Below are 18,712 nucleotides of genomic sequence, written 5' to 3'. Positions count from 1 at the left end.
TGATCAACTGTGGGATTGATTCCAACTTATTATTACAAAGTCATCAATAGTCTGCAGCCTCTATCCTGAGACTCACCTGTCAGCAAGGAGAATCATTTAGATTTTTCCTGATGTACAGGATGTAAAACTCTGTACATCAGGATCTGAATGTACATTTTCCTGTACATTCAGAACAATGGTATATCATATTTAAATAGTAATTTTGACACGTTTTAAAGTTTGAGTTTCCTAAATTTTCCACCTTGTTTATATATTATTTTAGATAACTGCATTCTAGTGCCCACCTACTCTTTTTCCACATCTCCCATCAGACTCTCTGGTGCTACTAGTACATTACTGTGCCATCAGAACAGGTGGACAGGCCACTTTTCTTCTTCTGTGGTATTTTCACATTCATTCCATTCCGACACAGAAAAAGGAGATATTTTATTTTAACATTTTACCAGGTTGGGGGAGAACGTTGATGTTTAACCATTTACCTAACGAAAGTGTAAATGAAAGCGTCAGGACACAGAGCTGCTGCTGTGACCTGAAAAGGCAGGCAAAGAAGGACATAGGCAAAGTATATAAAAGAAGGACATGAAAAGACACATCGCATAATTTAGTTCCCTGCCAGAAAGAGAGCAACTCTTTATAAAATCCTGAAATGTGATCCCTGCACAAAAGTATAAAAAAAGACAGCTCTTTGTACTCGAAGATAATGGATGAAATAAAATATAATGAAAAGGATTAATTCACTAAGACCCTTGGTGCAACAAGGGAGGTTCTTGTTGCAGCAAATTTCTTTGTAAACTAATCATTTAATTTACTAAATGATTGCTTTCATAAATTAAATAATTTACTTCTTAAAAGAAGCTGGAATTACGATTTATCGGAGCCCATTCCCTTAATTTAGGGAGATAAATTAAAGAAATATGGAAATGTCGGCTGATACGATCTTTTTAAAAATTGGTTATTGGCGATTGGTCAGAAAACTGCAATCGGTGCATCTATCCTGGGAACTAGTCTGTCCACCTGTTATCGAAAGGTCAGCTAATAAGGGTAATGAGTATGTTTCCAAACAAACATTTAGCGTTAACCTATTTTCTTGCTTATAATTTTGTGATATAGTTTTAGAATATAAACAAGTTGACTTGTCTCCAGGCCCAGAAGCTCAGTCCTAACGAGGTGAGGGAGTAGCTGTGCAACAACAGTGCGGACCTTTGTGTTCTCATATTACCAGAGGTCGCTCTCAGAGAAGCCTCTCTCGTCATTTTTTAGCATGAATGACCTCACAAAGGTTGTTTTCCGTTTGTGAATACAGTAATGAACATTAAGCATCTTCACGCGTGGCACAAATATGTGCCCTACCTGTGTAGTCCTGGCTTTGCCTCCACGGAGAAAATGTGACGAAAAAACTGGTGTCCAGAGAAAACTCGCCCCTGCGGTCAACCTGTTGAGGTACAACCTATTCACAAATAACCTGTCAATTCTGCTCGAATAAAATCTCGCCTAAAGCAAAGTCTAGGCTTTCTCCCCTTCACTTGTATTCTTTTACGGTAGGATTTCTACCGGACCAATCAGCAAACAGAAGAAGGAGTTGTCACGGAGTCACAGATGACGTCGATTTTCTGCTGTTTTAGAACTGTAGTCTGCCTGTAGTTTTAGAAGCCGCAATGCAGGTAGTGAAGCCACGCTAACGGTATTAAATTAACGTCAACAGCCGCCTCATTCGGATCGACATTTTGTCGTGGAGAGTGGTTGTTTACAATGCAGGCAATTTCCGGTAAGCTTCATAGCTTCAAACTGGCGCATTACATGGGCAAACATTAGCAATTGGGTAAAATTTAACATCTCAACAGAGTCCAATAGGAAGCAGTCGTTTCTCAGCTAGCTAGCTACCAAGCATATATTAGCAATTTGTTACTGGTACCTTCAACCACCTGGAGTCACAGAATGTAGTGAAGAGGTGTTCCCAGGCGACTCAAGCTTGAGCCTGACAGAAAAGTCCCACAAGAACGGCAAAAAAGAGATTAAATAGTTTTGCCATGAAAAATATGTAAGATCTGTGATTAAGAAAAAAATATCTAAAACAGAATTTTAAGGTCTTAATTTTACATGAATTTAAGGATACATGGACAGCCTGTATTAAACACTTTTAAAGCTAAGGATGTTGTTCATATTGTGTTTTCAAAACGTTTAATTGTTCTTATCTTATCAACAAGCAATTAATGATGTAAAACCAGTTTCCCCAAAAGTGGTCTGCTGTTCTGAGATTAGCTCCATAAAAAAAACATTGTTAGTGACAAGACTTGGATGATACACAGTTCTGAAAGCTTGGTTGTACTTTTGACTAAATAAATTAGCTTTGTTGTTGTTTTTTCAGATACTGACTTTGTCCTTAGACCCTCTGGGCTGCATGGAACGCAAACAAAGCAGCATACTGAATCTGCCCCAGAACACTCCTTCAGCTGTGTCAATATTCGGATCAAATGGAGGTGTGGCCACTCTTTTGCTTTTAATCAAACTTGTATAAGATTAACATACTTTTGTTTTTTTATCTCTGATGTATTAGCTTTGTAAAAAAAAAAATCCTTATTTTTCAGTAATGACCTTTCAACTCCATTTAAACCAAAGCGTCTAACACTGCAGGCATCTTTAGGTTAAATATTTATAGGCTTTTGGCAGGGACTCTCCTGGAAGTGGTGTTGAAATATGATTCCGTTCCAGGTGACCTTATAAACTGTACACAAACGTTCCACTTGCTTGTTTATTAGAACCAGGGTCCATGATATCTGCAGCCGTCTGGCACACGACCTGTCTGCTGATGCCCTCAAATGCTCCACCACTCTGCCAGAGCCTTCCCAGCTGGAGACGGCAGAGCAGCTGCTGAGGGCAGGCTGCCACCTTGTGGAAGGCAAATCGAGCAACCTGGACAATGCAGAGGGAACTGGCTAGAGGAGTACTCTTGGTATCATCAAGTGGAAGAGAAAAGGTAATGAAAGTGGCTTTAAAATCGCTGACTACCAAGTTTTATCCCACAATTAGATTTCTTATGGCTACTCATCTTGTGATGGCTTATTTCTTGTCTCATAATTTTTTTTCCAAGAGGAAATGATTGTACCTTCCTTTAGCTCGTTCCATAAAGGATATGGATAAAAGCAACTATAATCTTATGCGCATGTGTATACAATTAAAAAAATATTATACACACACGTTTCTGTCACTATAGGATTTCCTGAGGCTTGTTATGAAATAAGTTTGTCTGTCTTACCCAAAAACCAAAGAAGGTGCAATAAAGAATTCAGCTTGAAGTTGAGGTATCAAATGAATCTTTTTAGGTTTAACTACTGACAAAATCAATTTTCAAATGTAGCGTATGAAAGTTAATTTCTAACTACTGACAAAATCAATTTTCAAATGTAGTGTATGAAAGTAATTTTTTTTTATATACAGTATGTATACACATTTTCTTAAGGTTAATCAACATAATACCATGTTATCCATTTGATGTCTTGTCTGAGGAGAGCATCAATACTGCAGTGACATAAAAGTTCTTTACATACTGTAATTTCCGGACTATACTCCGCCACTTGTTTCAGTGCGATGTGTGCTCAATAGTCTGAAAATTACTTTAATGATTTTGCGGCACCTCCTTTACTGCTACGTGTACTCTCAAAACGACAAATCCATATAAATATTTCTTTAGAGATAAATCTAAATATAATTCAAGCCACTGTTTACCAATAAATATTTGTCCTCAACTGACATTTCAGATTCGGTGACATTTTCTGAACCCGAGCTGGGAACTTCTCAGGACAAAAATATTCACACAATTCGGATGAAAAATTATTTTAATTCTCAAGATGATAAAAATAATTTGTGAACTCTGTAAACCATTGCATAACTGTAGTGTAACAATTTAACAAGTGTTAACAAACTAGTAATACACTACAGTAAATGTGATACACAATCTTCAATGTAGAAAAAAACCCACCTAATATTCTAAAGACTTGGACCTGCTTTTGTGTTCACAACACAAAAAATATCAATATACAAACAGTATAATTTCTACAATTATGAGAATAGATTTTCCTACATATCCATACAGCTTGTCACAAAGACGGGACATATTATAATCTATAAATAATGACTAAACTCACTGACATGAGATGCAGTTTTCTTAAATTTAACACAGTCTTCGTTAAATTTCCCATGTTACCCTGAAAAAAAGTATATTTCTTTAAATGATTTTAATCTGACAAATAGAAACTTGAAAACTTGCATTTTTAATGTTCTAATATATTTTATTGAATAGCAGTTCACAACTAAATGCTACATCATAATCAATTAACTGCGCTTCAAAATACCTAGTCTATTAGTTGGATATCTAATTTAGAACAATACATTCATTAATTCTTGGCTTTGATATTAAAATAACATGTCATAAATTTCTAGAGTACATAAACCAGCTGGTTCCACGTTTAGATTAATTTGACTTCCAACTAATAGTTTTGCTTAATTTGAACAGCTCCATACATCAAACAATATAAATGTACAAGATTGCATAAATCTGGCTCCATTTTCATAAAGGTTAAGAAGAAAAATAAAATAAAAAAAGACACCACAAGTAACAACAATGCAACACAGATCAAACTATTCCAATGTAGAGCAGAGCATCATGATACATGTATTAATATTCATTTACAAGTCGTTCTATTTGGTGCTTCTCGTTACATCAAAAATAAAGACATTTTGGTGTCAAATACCTCATTCAGAACAAATAATTCAGAAAAATTAAGTGGTTATGTATAGTTGGGGTTGTTGATCCTGTATGGCAAATACAGACAAAGATTGGCAGAGAAATTATTATTTTTTTCATCAAATTGCTGAAACAAGTCTCATTATAGCTAAGCAATTTTCCTTTCAGTTCACATGGCCTAAATGCTCAGGACCATAAGCAATCACATTGTGGTCCACAAAAATTATTGTAAGGCACTAAAATTTTGATTCTGATTAGAGATGTATGTCTTCTTAAGTCAATTAACAATATATAATTATTAAAGGCACAGATTTGTTTGAAATTAATTGGTCCATTAAGAGATAAAATAAGGAGGGAGCGACGCAGACTCGTAAGCTGCACAAACCAAATGAGTACCCATTTATGTAATTTTTTTTTTTTAACAAACAGGCCAAGTGGATTTCTTGATAGACTTAAGACACCCACAGCAAATCAGTTAAACTTTTGTCTGGATCTGTCATCGATGCTTCACAATCATTGTCTGTCCTGGGAAAAAAACAAGTAAATTTCACCATCACTTCAACAAATAAAACAAAAAAATATGTAGATTAACACAGAAAGCACCTTACAGTCATTGTAGGCCTGCTATAACAATCAAAGTGCAAACCTACTAATTCAATAACTATTTAGATAAAGCAAAGTCAAACAAGATTTCTTTTAACACAGTACTGTAGTGAAGTTTATATGGCCACTTCAGAAGCACAAAGATGATTTACCAAAACATTTTCTTCACTGCAGACAACAATTAAACTGACACTGAATTTGCGCTTAAAGTCAGCCAGTAGAGAAAAATCTGGCATCAAACAAATGTTTTGTGAGGATTGGACTCATGCAGTTTTGAACATCTGTGTATAAACTTGTAAGTAAATTTAGGTAGGAAACCAAAGGATTTTATCTATTAAGGTTCTAGGTGATTTACCTCTTTTCTTCAACAAATTTAGACTTCTGGCAGAAGTTAAAACAATTATTAAGAGTAATGGAGAGAGAGAGAAAAAAAAATCAATGCAAGTCTTTGGTAAAACCGAAAACTCCATCAGACATCTAAGCAAAATGAGTTACTGACTCCAAGAGAATTTACATCCTACTGAATAAACATTAAAGCAAAAATCCATCCAAAAACAGAATTTCAGCTGCTCTTAAATGTTGGTCCTTCTTACAAATATCTTTTGTGCTTTCAACTACCATAAAAAACAGCTTATCTGGCCAAGGCTAGAGCATTATTTCAATTCTGTTCAAGGGTTGATTTTTTCCTCTACAGTGCACGCTATTTGGACAGCTACTAACACACCACTTTGGTTCATTTTGACATTTTCACACAAGACATCTTTAGTATTGTTGGCTCCACAGACAAAACAAAATAGACCAAAGGACTTTGTGAATTAGCTGCACTGTACACCCCTATCCAGTATACAGAAGATAACAAAGCCAACAAAAATATGATAGAATTTAATCAATTAATATAAAAAAAACCCCCACAATCTATAGTAGTACAAGTGAATGACATCATTTTAAGTGACTTACAAAAGTACTGAAAATGTTTTCTCGAATGGATTTACAAATGAAGTCAATCAAAAAAAAAAAAAAAAATTAAGATGCATAAGAGATTTTTTTATAGGTAATCAAATCTGAATGGAGGTACAACATTCAAACATCTAAAAGTATAAGAAGAAACTACATTAATACCTTTTCCAGTAGCAGCGAAGCTTGCAGAAGTAATTAAGCCTTACTTACATTATTATAAGTCAATACAAATAACCTGGCAGTGTGACACAGTGCAGACATTTTTAGTACTTTTTTTGTAAGTGGTAGCTATATCGCATAACATGCAATACCAGGAGTTAAGCCTGCATTATATGCTGTAATATGGTCATAAAAATGCAATAAAATTTATAATATTTTTCCTCTGAGTTGCTTAATTGTCATTTGTGAGAATGTAAACAATGCGTTATCCCATATTCATAAGTAGCAAAAAGTGTACTTTGAGATACATGATTTTCTACTGTTTTAAAGCAAGAATAAAAAGTTTGTCTTTTTTTTTTTTTTTTTACACAGTAGAAGGTCATTTCAGATAGAGAAACTCAAGCGCAAGTCCTATGCAAAATCCGCCTCATGCTCAAAATTCTTCATTTACTGCAGAAATCTTTCACGAAAAATAAGTAACTAGACTGCTATAAAAAAAAAAAGCATTTTGCAAGTTTCTCTACAAATTTCATACGTCCTAGGCTTGCATACTCCCAAATGTAAAAATCGTAATACCTAATTTCAAATAGTTAAGCTGCACCAAAAGAGCACCACAACCAAGGAATGAGCTGCTGGCTGGTTAAGTTGGAGGAGAGTATGAAGGTTTTATTTTTTATTTTTTTTAAGGGTGAAGTCAGGACACAGGCACTGACAGTTTAAGTTCGAAATGTTCTTTTTTTAATCTGCAGAAATACTTACTGGAATCTGGCCTAAAATATTGGAATATACTCATACACATGTAGTCATAAACATGTCGATACTGTTGCAAAGTTAAACACGCAGAAACCTGTGCACAAGCTTCGACTACTTGTGTTTTTTTGACAATTCTATACATAACCTTTAAAACTAAGGCAAGGCACTTCAGAGTCAGAGGCCGATATGTTCTAAACAAAGTCAAGAGGCTAGATTCCTACAAAAAGAAAAAAAAAAAAATCACCACTTTAGGCTTAAACCAAATACATTTCATGCTTCTCTAATGAATAGGTTTTTTTTTTTTTAATTTCTACATAACAAAATGTACTGATTGAAAAACAGCTTTTAACATGTAGCATGTGCCTTACTGATATTACAGCTGCTGGTTATGCCTACAATGCAGTTTTAATTTGCACTTAATTGATTAAAATTTTATAAATCTAACTACAGTAGAAACTATTTAAGTACTTTTCTATGAAATTTTAATATGCAGAACCATGCTGTGATTTAACAATATGAAACAAGAAATATTCAAATGTTTCACAGTACACACAGAAGCTTCAGACATTAGCTTATGTAAAAAAAAACAACAACAAAAGACAAATGTATAAATCTAAAACAAGACAATAGAATACCTACAAAACAACTTAAAGCAAATTACTATATACCAATTAGTAAAGTCCCAGGTTAACAAAGTGCTCTTGATAGGAAATCAAACTTCTTTAGAAACTTGGTCAAAATAATGATGTTTGACTGGTTGCATATAAAAAATGGTTAAATAGTTATTGTTTTTCAAATTGGTTTTATTTGCAGAGGAACAATTTTAATCTGTTGTACTCCTTATTTAAACAGTACTACTAAATGTGTTTCTTTTACTAGTGCAGGATACTCATAAAACCGTTTTTTGAATTCATTCAAATCAAATACATGTAATTGTTTGAGAATAATCTGTGTATTTATAACTAGTTATTTCAGTTTCAGGGTTTAGACTTTAGATGTTCCGTGAAATTTTAAATGTAGGACTAATTAAGCAAAATGTATTTATTTTAAATTTACATGTATTTCTCTTAGTTAAAGAAACATTTGCGTTTTGCCCATTTTATGTTAAAACCCCAAGTTACTATGTGTGTTGAGGCTACTATTTACTAGATATTTGTTGAGCTAATTCTGATCATAACAACGCATCTAAGTAAATAAACACCTAAATTAGCTTTATACTGGTTTCTAAAATATCCACTGAAAAACTACAGTTACATCCCCTTCAAATATATATCCAGGCAACTTCAAGTTCTTCCAAATTTCAGAATGCTGCCAGAAAACAGTAAAAATCTAATCCCACTAACACAAATCCACACAGATTTGAGCAAGAAGACCTCACCGTGTTTACTGGTTAAACTGGGTTAACCTCAGGTCAGGTTTGTGAATCACAATTGTACTTCTGTTTTCTTTAAAGAATGATCATAATTTGAACTTAGCCAAAATGTAAGCATGATGTCTGCATCTAGAGAAAAGATTTTTTTATGATTTTTATGTTGTGATAGTAGACATGAGTTATGGGCGGGGAACTAATGTAACATGTACATAACATGAGCAAAAATAAATGAATTCCAGATATGTAACCTTAGTTATAATACTATCAGTTTTGTCAGTCAAACACCATTTTATTTGAATATATTTTAACCACTACAAGAAATTTGTTGTTTAGAAAATGCATTATCTATTAGTAATTTTCCAAAGGGCTAAATCTTTAAATAGTACCTTGAGTTACTGTACATCACCACTTTAATATTTTTGTTCTACAATAAGGACATTCTGTATTACTAGGTGCACAGGTCTCACATAATACATAATGTTGGCAAGGTTGCAGAACAACGCAACGATCATGCTTTTGGCAAGCTATACATTTCTTTGACTGAAGCTGAAATATTACCTGTTGGGGGGAAAAAGAGAACTGGGATCAGCTGCAACCCAGGAAATTACAACTCATGTAGATTTGCAAAAGAAGCATGCTTGATGACAGACATGGATGTGTGGAACAGTTGGATGAGCCGTTTCAAAACTATGTAGTTGCTACAAATGAAATGTGTGAGATCTAGGCTTTCTTACCCCATCTATAAGGTCTAGGTCATTACGTAGCTGACTCTGGATAGAGTGAAGCTTTGACAAGGGGAGCTGCTCCAGCTCTCCATAACTACGGAGAAGAGGTGTTCCGGGGCTGCGACAAAGCATATCAAAGTTCCCCTTAAGCTCCTTCAGCTTGCGCTCCGTTTCTTCCCATTTCTGCTCTGCCAGCTGCCGCTCCGCCTCAGCGGTCTTTGCTTGTTCCTTTGCTTCAAGAGCATCCTTCTGACAAGCTTCACAGGCCTGGAACAAAGGCAGGCGTTTTGTTATAAAAAAACAATAAGAAACTTTTATTAATAAAAGTTAATTTAACACATACTTACTTGTTTGACTTGATGCCAGGCCTCCTCCCATTGCTTGATCTTCCTCTTGGCTTCGTCCAGCTCTCTATAAAGACGTGCCACATCCGCATTGCTGGTAGTGGAGGTTAGGGTGCTAAAAACTGGGGAAGGACTTGGTGAGAAGCTGCCACTTACAAAGTCCCAAATGTTGCTAGCGCCTCCATTTAAGCCTAAAAAAAGCACAGTTAAACATTATCATTTAAGAAAGTTTCTAACAAATGCTGAATGTTCTCAAATCCACTTGAGACAAAGTATCTACTGCAACCAGCTTACCCAGAGAGTTCTGGGAAGAAGAGGTGGGTGTTCCCAGTAAGCCATGTTCTTGTTTGGCCAGCATGTTTGAAGGCTGATTTGGCTGGGAAACGGTCCCAGACAGCAAAGACTGTGACAGCGACTGGGAGAGGGAGCTTAGCGGAGAGGTGGAAAGTGATGATGAGGAATTAAACGAGGACGAACGCGCCAGAGACCCTGGAATGTTGACAGGAGCAGATCCACCAAGCACCCTGTGACCTAAAGGAAAACGAAGAGTCAGAGAATTGGCAGCCATTTGATCCAACAGCCAACAGATTGCTTAAACAGACACGCCTTACTTGTCAGTCCTAAACCACCCTCTTGTTCCTCTAGTTCTTTTTCAAGAGATGCAACGTTGATGTCACTAAACTTGAGGTCCAGCGCTGACCCTGATGGGATACAATATAAATCAGATTAACAATTTAAATCAAAACCAAAAAAGGGTACAATTTCTCCCCGTCTTTACCTTTTACGCACACACTTACCAATGACAGACTCCACTGTGTTGCTTCCTGGATAGAATGGAGTAGCTTTTGCATTCATTGTTGATAAGGTGGTGGGTGAAGAGCTATCCGAGCCAATACTAGAGGCCAAGCTGGATGTTATGCTGGAGGTAAAACTTGATGCCAAAGGGTTCCCCACAGAGAATACAGTGTTTTGTGTCTAAAAGTCGAACACAGAAAGCACAGCTTTTATTATCATATTCTTAAGTAAAACAAAATGTAGAAACCATTAGAGATACAAACCTGCTTGTCTTGGTCCATCAATTTGTGATCCATGTGTCCCTTGCTCTTAATCTACAGATGAACAAGTGACACAAACGCAACAAACTTCAGCAATGTAAGAGGTCATCCACGTATCTAGTGTTTATTAAGACGAATTATGATATAGAGAGAACAGATTAAAAATATATTTTGCCTTACTTCTGACTTCTTTCAAATTGCACCACAAGATAAGATTACAAATATTAACACCATTTAAGCAAAATTTCAAATGTACAACTCTTCAGCTGTCACAGTAAAAATAGCTTAAATAAAATTCAAAAATGCTCGATATTAAACTATAAAAAGCTAAATCGACACTTTTCTTCTGGTATTCTGAAACCCAGAATGACCAACAAGCTATAGTAGGTGAGATGAAATGCCTTAAGAAATTAAATTAAAATGACAGTGTGAACAAAAGGCAAAATAAATTCCAGTTATAAAAATATCCTAAATTGGCAGGGTATTATCCTTTTCTAGATCTGAACAGAGTGATTCTATGTACCTGATCCTCACGTTCAAAGCCGGGAGCTTTGGGATAGTTAGACGTCAGGGGGGAGACACTGGATGTGGTGGACTCTGAACATAAACTAGTATTAGTTAGGGGTATTGGCCTGCTGATGGATCCCACTGGGGATAACAAACTGTCGCTTCCTGAGCTTGGTGTTACAGTGGCGTTACTAGAACATGAAACCTGAGAAAGAGAAGCGCACATGACTTCAACAAAATGATGATCAAAAATAACAAATGAAATAAAAACTGCTTTTTCAGACAAGCAACGCTGAATGAAATGAAAATATGTAAAGATTGAGCAATGAAATGTAAAAATAAAAGAAAAAAAGGCATGTATGATAAATATGAAATAAACAAAAATAAAGAACCTTAATTCCGCCTAGTAATTTTCCTATCACAGAACTGAAAACAAGAGGAAACATACATGTCCTACTTGTCCGTTGCTACTGGTTGCGTTGGTGCTGGGGTGAGCTCCACTGTTCCACTCAGAGATTGAACACTCAGAAAACTGCTGGGAGCCCAGCTGGGACTGTGAACTTGAATGTATTGCTGACAGCAACGAGCTCATGGTCTCTTCTGTAGAAGGAATTCCTGAAAAGAACCAACGAACATCATTAATCTAAACTGTCAGTAAAATAAACTTTCGCTCTTTTCACACTTTTGTTTACAGTTGGAAAATACTAGAAGGTGTTGAGTGGAGAATTATTGTGGTTACAAATAGCAACACACATTTATAAAGCTAGAAAAGGGATACAAATGTAACTAGAAAAAGTGCAACATGTTTCACCTTTGACACATGTATGCTAATTTATTTTTGGGATTACCCTGAAATGTTTATCATGCGCATCTTTAATGTCCTACTTGGAATCATGGTATAAAGTTATTCACCAAAATATATTATGAATAAATTATCTAAGCTCTTTCATTTAAATTTGACCAGAATTCAAATTTAGTTCTAACACAGTGTTACTATCAGCAGAAGTAAGTCAAGTTTATTTGTATAGCACTTTTCAGCAACAAGGCTATTTAAAGTGGTTTTCATAATAAAAACATAGCACAAACAAAAAAATTGTGTTGCAATGGCAAAATAAAGATAAGTAATGAAAAGCTGCAATCCAGACTAGAATTAATCCAAGTTGCAGTATTTATTGATCAAGGCAGCTCTAAACAACTTTAACTCTAAACAACTCAGTGTTTCAGCAGTTTGTTCCAGATTAGAGGAGCATAAAAACTAAATTCTGGATAGATGCACATCCAGAATCTTCAACGTTCAATGCCCACAGTGTCCATGTTTTTTTGTTCTTTTTGTGAGTGGGCATTTTTTCCCCAAGTAGTCAATCACAGCCAAACTTGTGTTTGGCTGTGATTGACTACTACATGACTACTACATGTTTCTCATACATGTAGTAGTCAGCCAGCTGACCACCAGTGTGCAACAGGTGGAGAAGGAGTACTGAGGTTACACATTCTGAAAAAATTCTGGTCACTCATTAAATCTCATTAAGAGATATTTAAACCATGAAAATGGTATAAGGAAAACTTGAATGCTTTTTAAACTTTTTAAGGGCAGTAACTGGCCCATGCATAGTGTCTAGTTTTACAGATTATAAGGTTGGCTAATCCCATTCTAAAATAATAATAATAGTAATTTTAACGTCCTAAAGTTATACTTACTTTCTACATGTGCAAATGCACAAAATGGTCCTCTAGGACAATATCCTGTTTGCCGTTTATCATTGCATTTGGTGGATTTGTAGATCTGGAACAAAGTAAAAAAAACAACAATCAAATATTAACAATGCAAAACAAAAACAAACTTGATTAGACAATCTCAAGTACGTGTCACAATCAAAACTTGTGACACATACTATTTGTGATACAAGAACTATTGCTGGCAGAATCTAAACTTATAAACTCTTAGATCTTAAGGAGTTTCACAAATATTTTAATGAACTAAACAATTTTCTTTTAACTGACTAAAACAACATCTCACTCACCTCTGGGTGAAACTGCTGTTCAGTGCGAGAGTGACAATACTGGCAACTGTCTGCACTGTCACACTTTGATGGCTCACCCCATTCATCACCATGTTTCACGTTAGGGCAAGGAGTTGACCTGCATGACCAGAATCAGAAACGTTTCAATGCCAATAGGGACACACCATAATCTTTTCATTGTTAATAAACAGCTGCTCACCTGTATTTAAACTTCCTTGGATTTCGCCTTCGATCCCTGCTATTGTGGTAATGGGGGCACGCATAGCCCTGTCTGCATAGTCTTGGTGGCTTAGTACATTGATCTGTTTTATAATTGGCTAAAACAAAGTTGGTATCTGCAAAAGGAGAAAAATAAGGTTCAATCTCCTATTTTATGTCAAGTTTGATCATTTACAGTTAAAGTGGGCTTTTATTGTAATCTTACTCCATATACGTGGGGGATACTCACCTTTCCATCGGGGATCTTCAGTCAGAGTTTTCTCAATCATAGCCTGGCTGGCCAGTACACCAGGCTGCAGGTCAGGGATGCCTTCCCCAGATCCCAACTGGCCATTCTGCAGGGCCTCTTGTGCTTGTATCTCTCTGTGAACAAAGAAAAAAATATTTCACTCTTATAACTTAAAAGAATACTACAAGTATTCCATACGCTGTGAAAGAAAACTGTTAACAGAAATACCTTTTTTTCTTCAAATATTATTTGCTTTAACATTTTAATGTTATTCCTTCCCCTCGCAAAAATAGGTTTTCTTGTTGCACTGTGCACATGAGAAAAGGTCATCACTTGCTTTACACGTCACCTGATATCATAGACTGGAGGTCGGAGATCATGTGGTCCGTGAGCAAAAGCACAGTGGAGGCCATTCTTCACACAATGCCCTCGAGCGTCCGTCTCATGGATACAAGTGCCAGTCTTGTAATATCGTAGATGGTACTTGCGCTCTGTGTCACCAGTGGTGCGGTGTAAATATGGGCAACTAAGAAAGCAAGCGCACAGAAAATTCAGATATTTAATCAACTAGTTGAAATGAAAATATTTTCATGAGAACAACTTGACTGCAAGTGCAAAGAGAAAAATGAGTCTGCAACTTTAGGGAAACATAATTTGTCAAGATAATTAATAGAAAGACCAAAATCATTCATTCATGTACAGGGACTTCACATCTTCATAAATGGAAGAAACTATTCTAGTTGCAGATTTTTTTTTTTCCACAGATTGTGCTTTAAAGCTTAAGGAAATGTGTGACCAGCAAGCCTATTGAATAAACCAATTTTTTTCTTTCTTGAGCTAGAGTTGCTATAGCAACACACAAGGTCATACGAAAATAGCTTTTAATACAGAGCAGGAACTGTAAGGATTGCAGTGTACTGTATATGTTTCATTAACTGAATGTTAACCAATCAATTAACACTCAGTTAATTGATTGGTTGCTCTTAATTAACTGTCATAGAGCAAAGCTGCACTGATTGGTGAGACACTGTCAGCCCTTTTAAAATTTCCTCTACAGAGTCATTTTAGCAAGCAATTCTGAAACTATTTCTAAACCCTTAAAATAAGAATGTAGCAGATATTTTCCTCTGTTTTAGCAAACAGCAAAATGTGTTTACAAGGAAATGAATGAAGATAAATACACATCTTACTGTAAACAGCATTGTGGGAAAGTAGCACTTTTGAAAATGTGATGTTTTGAGAACAATTTCATCAGTTTTGCTGGAAAAGCATAATAAAGGCTGCAGTAAATGTAAGTTAGAAAATGTCAGCTGGTCAAACAAAAAGCAAATTAAAAAGAAAAATCAATTATGCAACATAAATCTTATCTGCTGTGAAATGTTGTTGAATGTAGAAAAAAAATATATATATATATATACTGTATATAAAGTAAATATACAATATATATATATTTTATAAAAATTTAAAAAATATGTTGCTTTAGAGTAATTCAATGTTGCTTCACTTCCCTCTCCTAAAAACAGCCACATCTGCTTTGAGGGAGAAGATAGACACCACGATTTGAATGAGACTCAGTGCAACTGGTGGGCAGCTCAGTGCGATAAAAGTGCAAAATAATCAAACTAGAATGTTTTAGTTGTTCAAAGATCATGCCAGATAAAGTAATTAATAGTTGGTATGTTTTATAATGACTAATTTGCAAAATTAGAAAGCAGAGAAAAACGTTCAAGAAAAGGGAGATTCAATGAAGGCAGTCTGAAATGACATATTATTATTGTTTAACTTGTCTGCCATGTCACCTGAAACGTACAAAACAGTTTTGTAGCAGCATATGTATTGCTCTATTGTGCCTTTTATGCATTCTTTCCCATAGTAAAGGTCTGCTTTCCCCAATAGAGGGTGTGGTCATTTTACAAGGGCTATGTACTGTACATGGATCTGGATGTCCTGACAACATCTAAAGCAGACCTTCCTGATTAACGTCTGACAAAAACAGCTTGATGTAGTTAAAGAATTTTTTTACTTTTAAACAAATTAATCACCTTTCAGTTCACATTTTCAAATACCTATACAACAAAAACTAATAGTGGGCACAAATCACAGTTTTACTTCCAGTTTTGGGCTTGGGTTTTGACAATTTACAATGATTACTTAAAGCGAATAGAAAACCTTTTGTGTCATTGTAAATAACACACAATAAACTATTTGGAAGACAGAGAATATTCTCAATTAACTTTTTTTCATTCCTGTTTGCAATATAACACAAGCTTATTGCTAAAGGTTTGTTCAGATAAAACTGTGTTTCATTTAGTAGTACAAGCTGCTTTAATAAGTAAGCTTGTGCTTAATTAGTCCCTATAAAGTCCAGATTCCATCAAGCATTTTTAAATGTTTTATCTGAATTAAGAAAATGAAACTATAACCCTGAATTTGTAAAACAAAGTAAAGAGAACATTGTTTTGTTTAAGGGATAATGTTCTTCCATCATTGTTTTTAAATGGGGAAAATGTATTCCACAGTAAGGATTGTGACATTTTGGCTAAATAAAATGACCATCATTAACATATGAATGCATTTCTCTTAAAACTTTTATTATATCATTTGCCAAACTTTCCATTACAAAATCTAAAATTGTTTCTGAAATTGAATATTTTTATGACTTCACTATGACATTTCACAGATTTCAATATTTATAAATGTAGGGACATTCACAACCCCAGAATTTGATCTTTTAAGAAGGTGTAGTTGCATGCAAACATAACATTATGCAGTTTTAATAATACTCTTTCAGAAATATTGTTTTAATATCAACCTGCATTGATAACTTTGATAATTTGTAAAAGCTCACTCTTTGAATCTTCTAACAGAATCTATGCCCATTTAACAAAAATAAACAGCCGATTTACAAATAAAATTTATTTAGGATGTGGTCAAAAGGACTCCTATTACCACATATGAAACGGACACTCCCACCTCTACAACTTGGTGTTTATTGTAACGGAGACTTACTCATCTCCATCTGGACAGATGCCTGTGGTCTCGTCGTATTTCGTGCAGTACACGTCGGGGCTGTAGTTAAAAGTCCCGTCTCTTCTCCTGATGGGTCGCCTTCGTCGCTGGTTTAGAAAATGCCAGTGAAAGCAAGTAAAGGGTCTGTGCTGCGTACACTTGTGCTGGAGGAACAACGGGCACTGCTCCGTCCTGAACTCCTTCAAGTATCTGCGGCAGCGAGAGGAACAAACCAAAGTAGTCTCGTTAGACGAGCTTAAGAACGGCTTTCCAGTCACCACCGAGTGGACGAAAGCAAAAGGGAAAACCACAGTGATGCGTCGTGTTTGGTTGGTCGTGCTGTAGCTTACTACTACAGAGTATTTTGGGTCGCTAACGTTGGCTCCGCTATTCTGAGCGCCAGCTACGCATTGTTTTCCACGTAGCACTTGTTCACAACATCTGAGCGTACGTCTATAACTGTGCGTAGAAAGAAGGAACTTAAAATAAGGCCGAGCTATTTACAAGCAGAATGGTTAGCGAGTTCTTGGCTAATCATTTAGCAAGCCGAGAAGTCTGAATAATGCTTAATACATAATTCAAAACTTGATTCAAAAAGGTAAACCATCCAACAACGGGCTGTTCGGCAGCAAAGCAAATGAATACGTCCGTCTTCCCTGTCTTGGCGCTGGTGTTGTTAGCAGTCGTTGTTTGCCATGTAACGTAAGGCAGTCACAAAGCCAGGAAAAGCACCATGTTTTTAACGCACATTCGAGAGTTGAGGAATGCCAGACGTGCAAACGCGTAAAGGTGCATGCCCAGCTGGCATTTTTTACAACAATTATTTTCCCTAATACTTCGCAGCAGCGTTACTCACGTATAGTGGGTAGGTTTCTCGGTTTGAGGAGACGCATTGGCCGCCGTTTTCGAAACCGACGGCATTTTCAGTCAAAACAAAGAAGTGCGCATGCGCTCGGATCTGTTGCTCGTCTGCAGGCACGTCCGCCTGCACGACAACACTGCAAACGGAGATACGGACGTAAGGAAGCGCAGAAAAACATCAGAAAGCTACTTTTTATTGCTACCGAATAGGGTGGAACTTATTATTTTTGTCTTTGAGTGGACATATTTAGAAAGCGTATTTATTTATAGCTCAATAAATAAATAGTTGTTACGTAAATTGCTTAAAGTTGCCTAAGTTGTTTAAATCACACGACCTGATGAATTATCATGTCTGAGTTGCTGAGTTACTTTTCAATTTATCACGTGACATTTTCCTTTTTGACTCAATAGTATTTTACAGCCTCTTTTGAAAATAATAATTAATATAGAGTTATTTGTGAATGTCTTCATGGTGTTATGGAGCATATTAAATAATGGATTCTCTTGTTCATCAGCTAAAGGATGAAAGACAGCAAATGTAAAACCAAATCCTGCCAGTACACCTGAACTTTATTTCTGGTTCATCTGACTTGATGACAGATCGTCAAGGCCAGTGAATGCTAAACTTAAATTAAATAAAAAGATGCCTCAATAATCCGCACATTTATGCAATCTGATTATTGTAGATTTCTACCTTTTGTGTTTTTTCTTTGTTAAATGTTTCTTTTTTCAATTGACATTTGCAGGATATGTAAGTAACAGCATATGTGGAAAATGTCAATTTTTTGTATCATGAAAACCTGATATTTTACAATAAGTGTATAAAAAACTATGATTAAGTCTGATGATTGGTCTTCTTCCACTTCAAAGACATCAGTGTCTTTCTTCAAGAAAACAATTTTGTTTTTGCATTTCTTTAACCTGCTATTCACTGAAAAATTAATTTGAAACTTCAGATTCTTTACTTCCTCTAAACATCCAATTTCTGTTTTCCTTCTGAATCTGAAGACCAATCTGTTCAACACTTATTCTTCTGAGTGGTTTAAATATACAAATGCAATTATGTGTCGGATCTATTATTCAGTTGTTGAAGTCCATCAGGTTCACGTTCTTGTAATCATGCATAAGCCCTGGCTTACCCTGTCGTAATTGCTTTG

At 35.6% G+C, this 18,712-nt stretch overlaps 1 protein-coding gene across 2 annotated transcripts; it reads right to left on the bottom strand.

Annotated features, from left to right (window-relative positions):
* Positions 1–3,815: 3,815 nt before the first annotated feature.
* unkl (unk like zinc finger) lies at positions 3,816–17,674 on the bottom strand. Of its 2 annotated transcripts, XM_032587152.1 has the most exons (16): positions 17,551–17,674; positions 16,695–16,904; positions 14,035–14,211; positions 13,686–13,819; positions 13,437–13,572; positions 13,238–13,355; positions 12,915–12,999; positions 11,665–11,831; positions 11,233–11,421; positions 10,713–10,763; positions 10,452–10,629; positions 10,266–10,355; positions 9,949–10,185; positions 9,658–9,845; positions 9,320–9,577; positions 3,816–9,143 (listed from the first exon to the last, which is right to left on the bottom strand). In XM_032587152.1, the coding sequence occupies exons 1-16, from the start codon at positions 17,613–17,615 to the stop codon at positions 8,988–8,990; spliced, it is 2,439 nt and encodes an 812-aa protein (XP_032443043.1). In that variant the 5' UTR covers positions 17,616–17,674; the 3' UTR covers positions 3,816–8,987. The 2 variants fall into 2 exon arrangements, with proteins under 2 accessions (XP_032443043.1, XP_032443044.1); XM_032587153.1 differs by lacking the exon at positions 11,233–11,421.
* Positions 17,675–18,712: the final 1,038 nt, after the last annotated feature.

The sequence above is a fragment of the Xiphophorus hellerii genome, chromosome 16 (genome assembly GCF_003331165.1).
Source record: "Xiphophorus hellerii strain 12219 chromosome 16, Xiphophorus_hellerii-4.1, whole genome shotgun sequence".
NCBI classification, from domain to species: Eukaryota; Metazoa; Chordata; class Actinopteri; order Cyprinodontiformes; family Poeciliidae; genus Xiphophorus; species Xiphophorus hellerii.
Note: the sequence above shows the minus strand (reverse complement) of the source record. Positions and strands in the feature narration are given on the sequence as shown.

Excerpts from the sequence above, each read along its gene's own strand:
- unkl (XM_032587152.1), bottom strand. The coding sequence starts at position 17,615 with ATGCCGTCGGTTTCGAAAACGGCGGCCAATGCGTCTCCTCAAACCGAG. Across the intron at positions 11,832-12,914 it reads TGCATTTGCACATGTAGAAA|GAATTCCTTCTACAGAAGAG; the intron begins GTAAGTATAACT and ends GGTTCTTTTCAG. Across the intron at positions 9,846-9,948 it reads TTCTTCCCAGAACTCTCTGG|GCTTAAATGGAGGCGCTAGC; the intron begins GTAAGCTGGTTG and ends TGCTTTTTTTAG.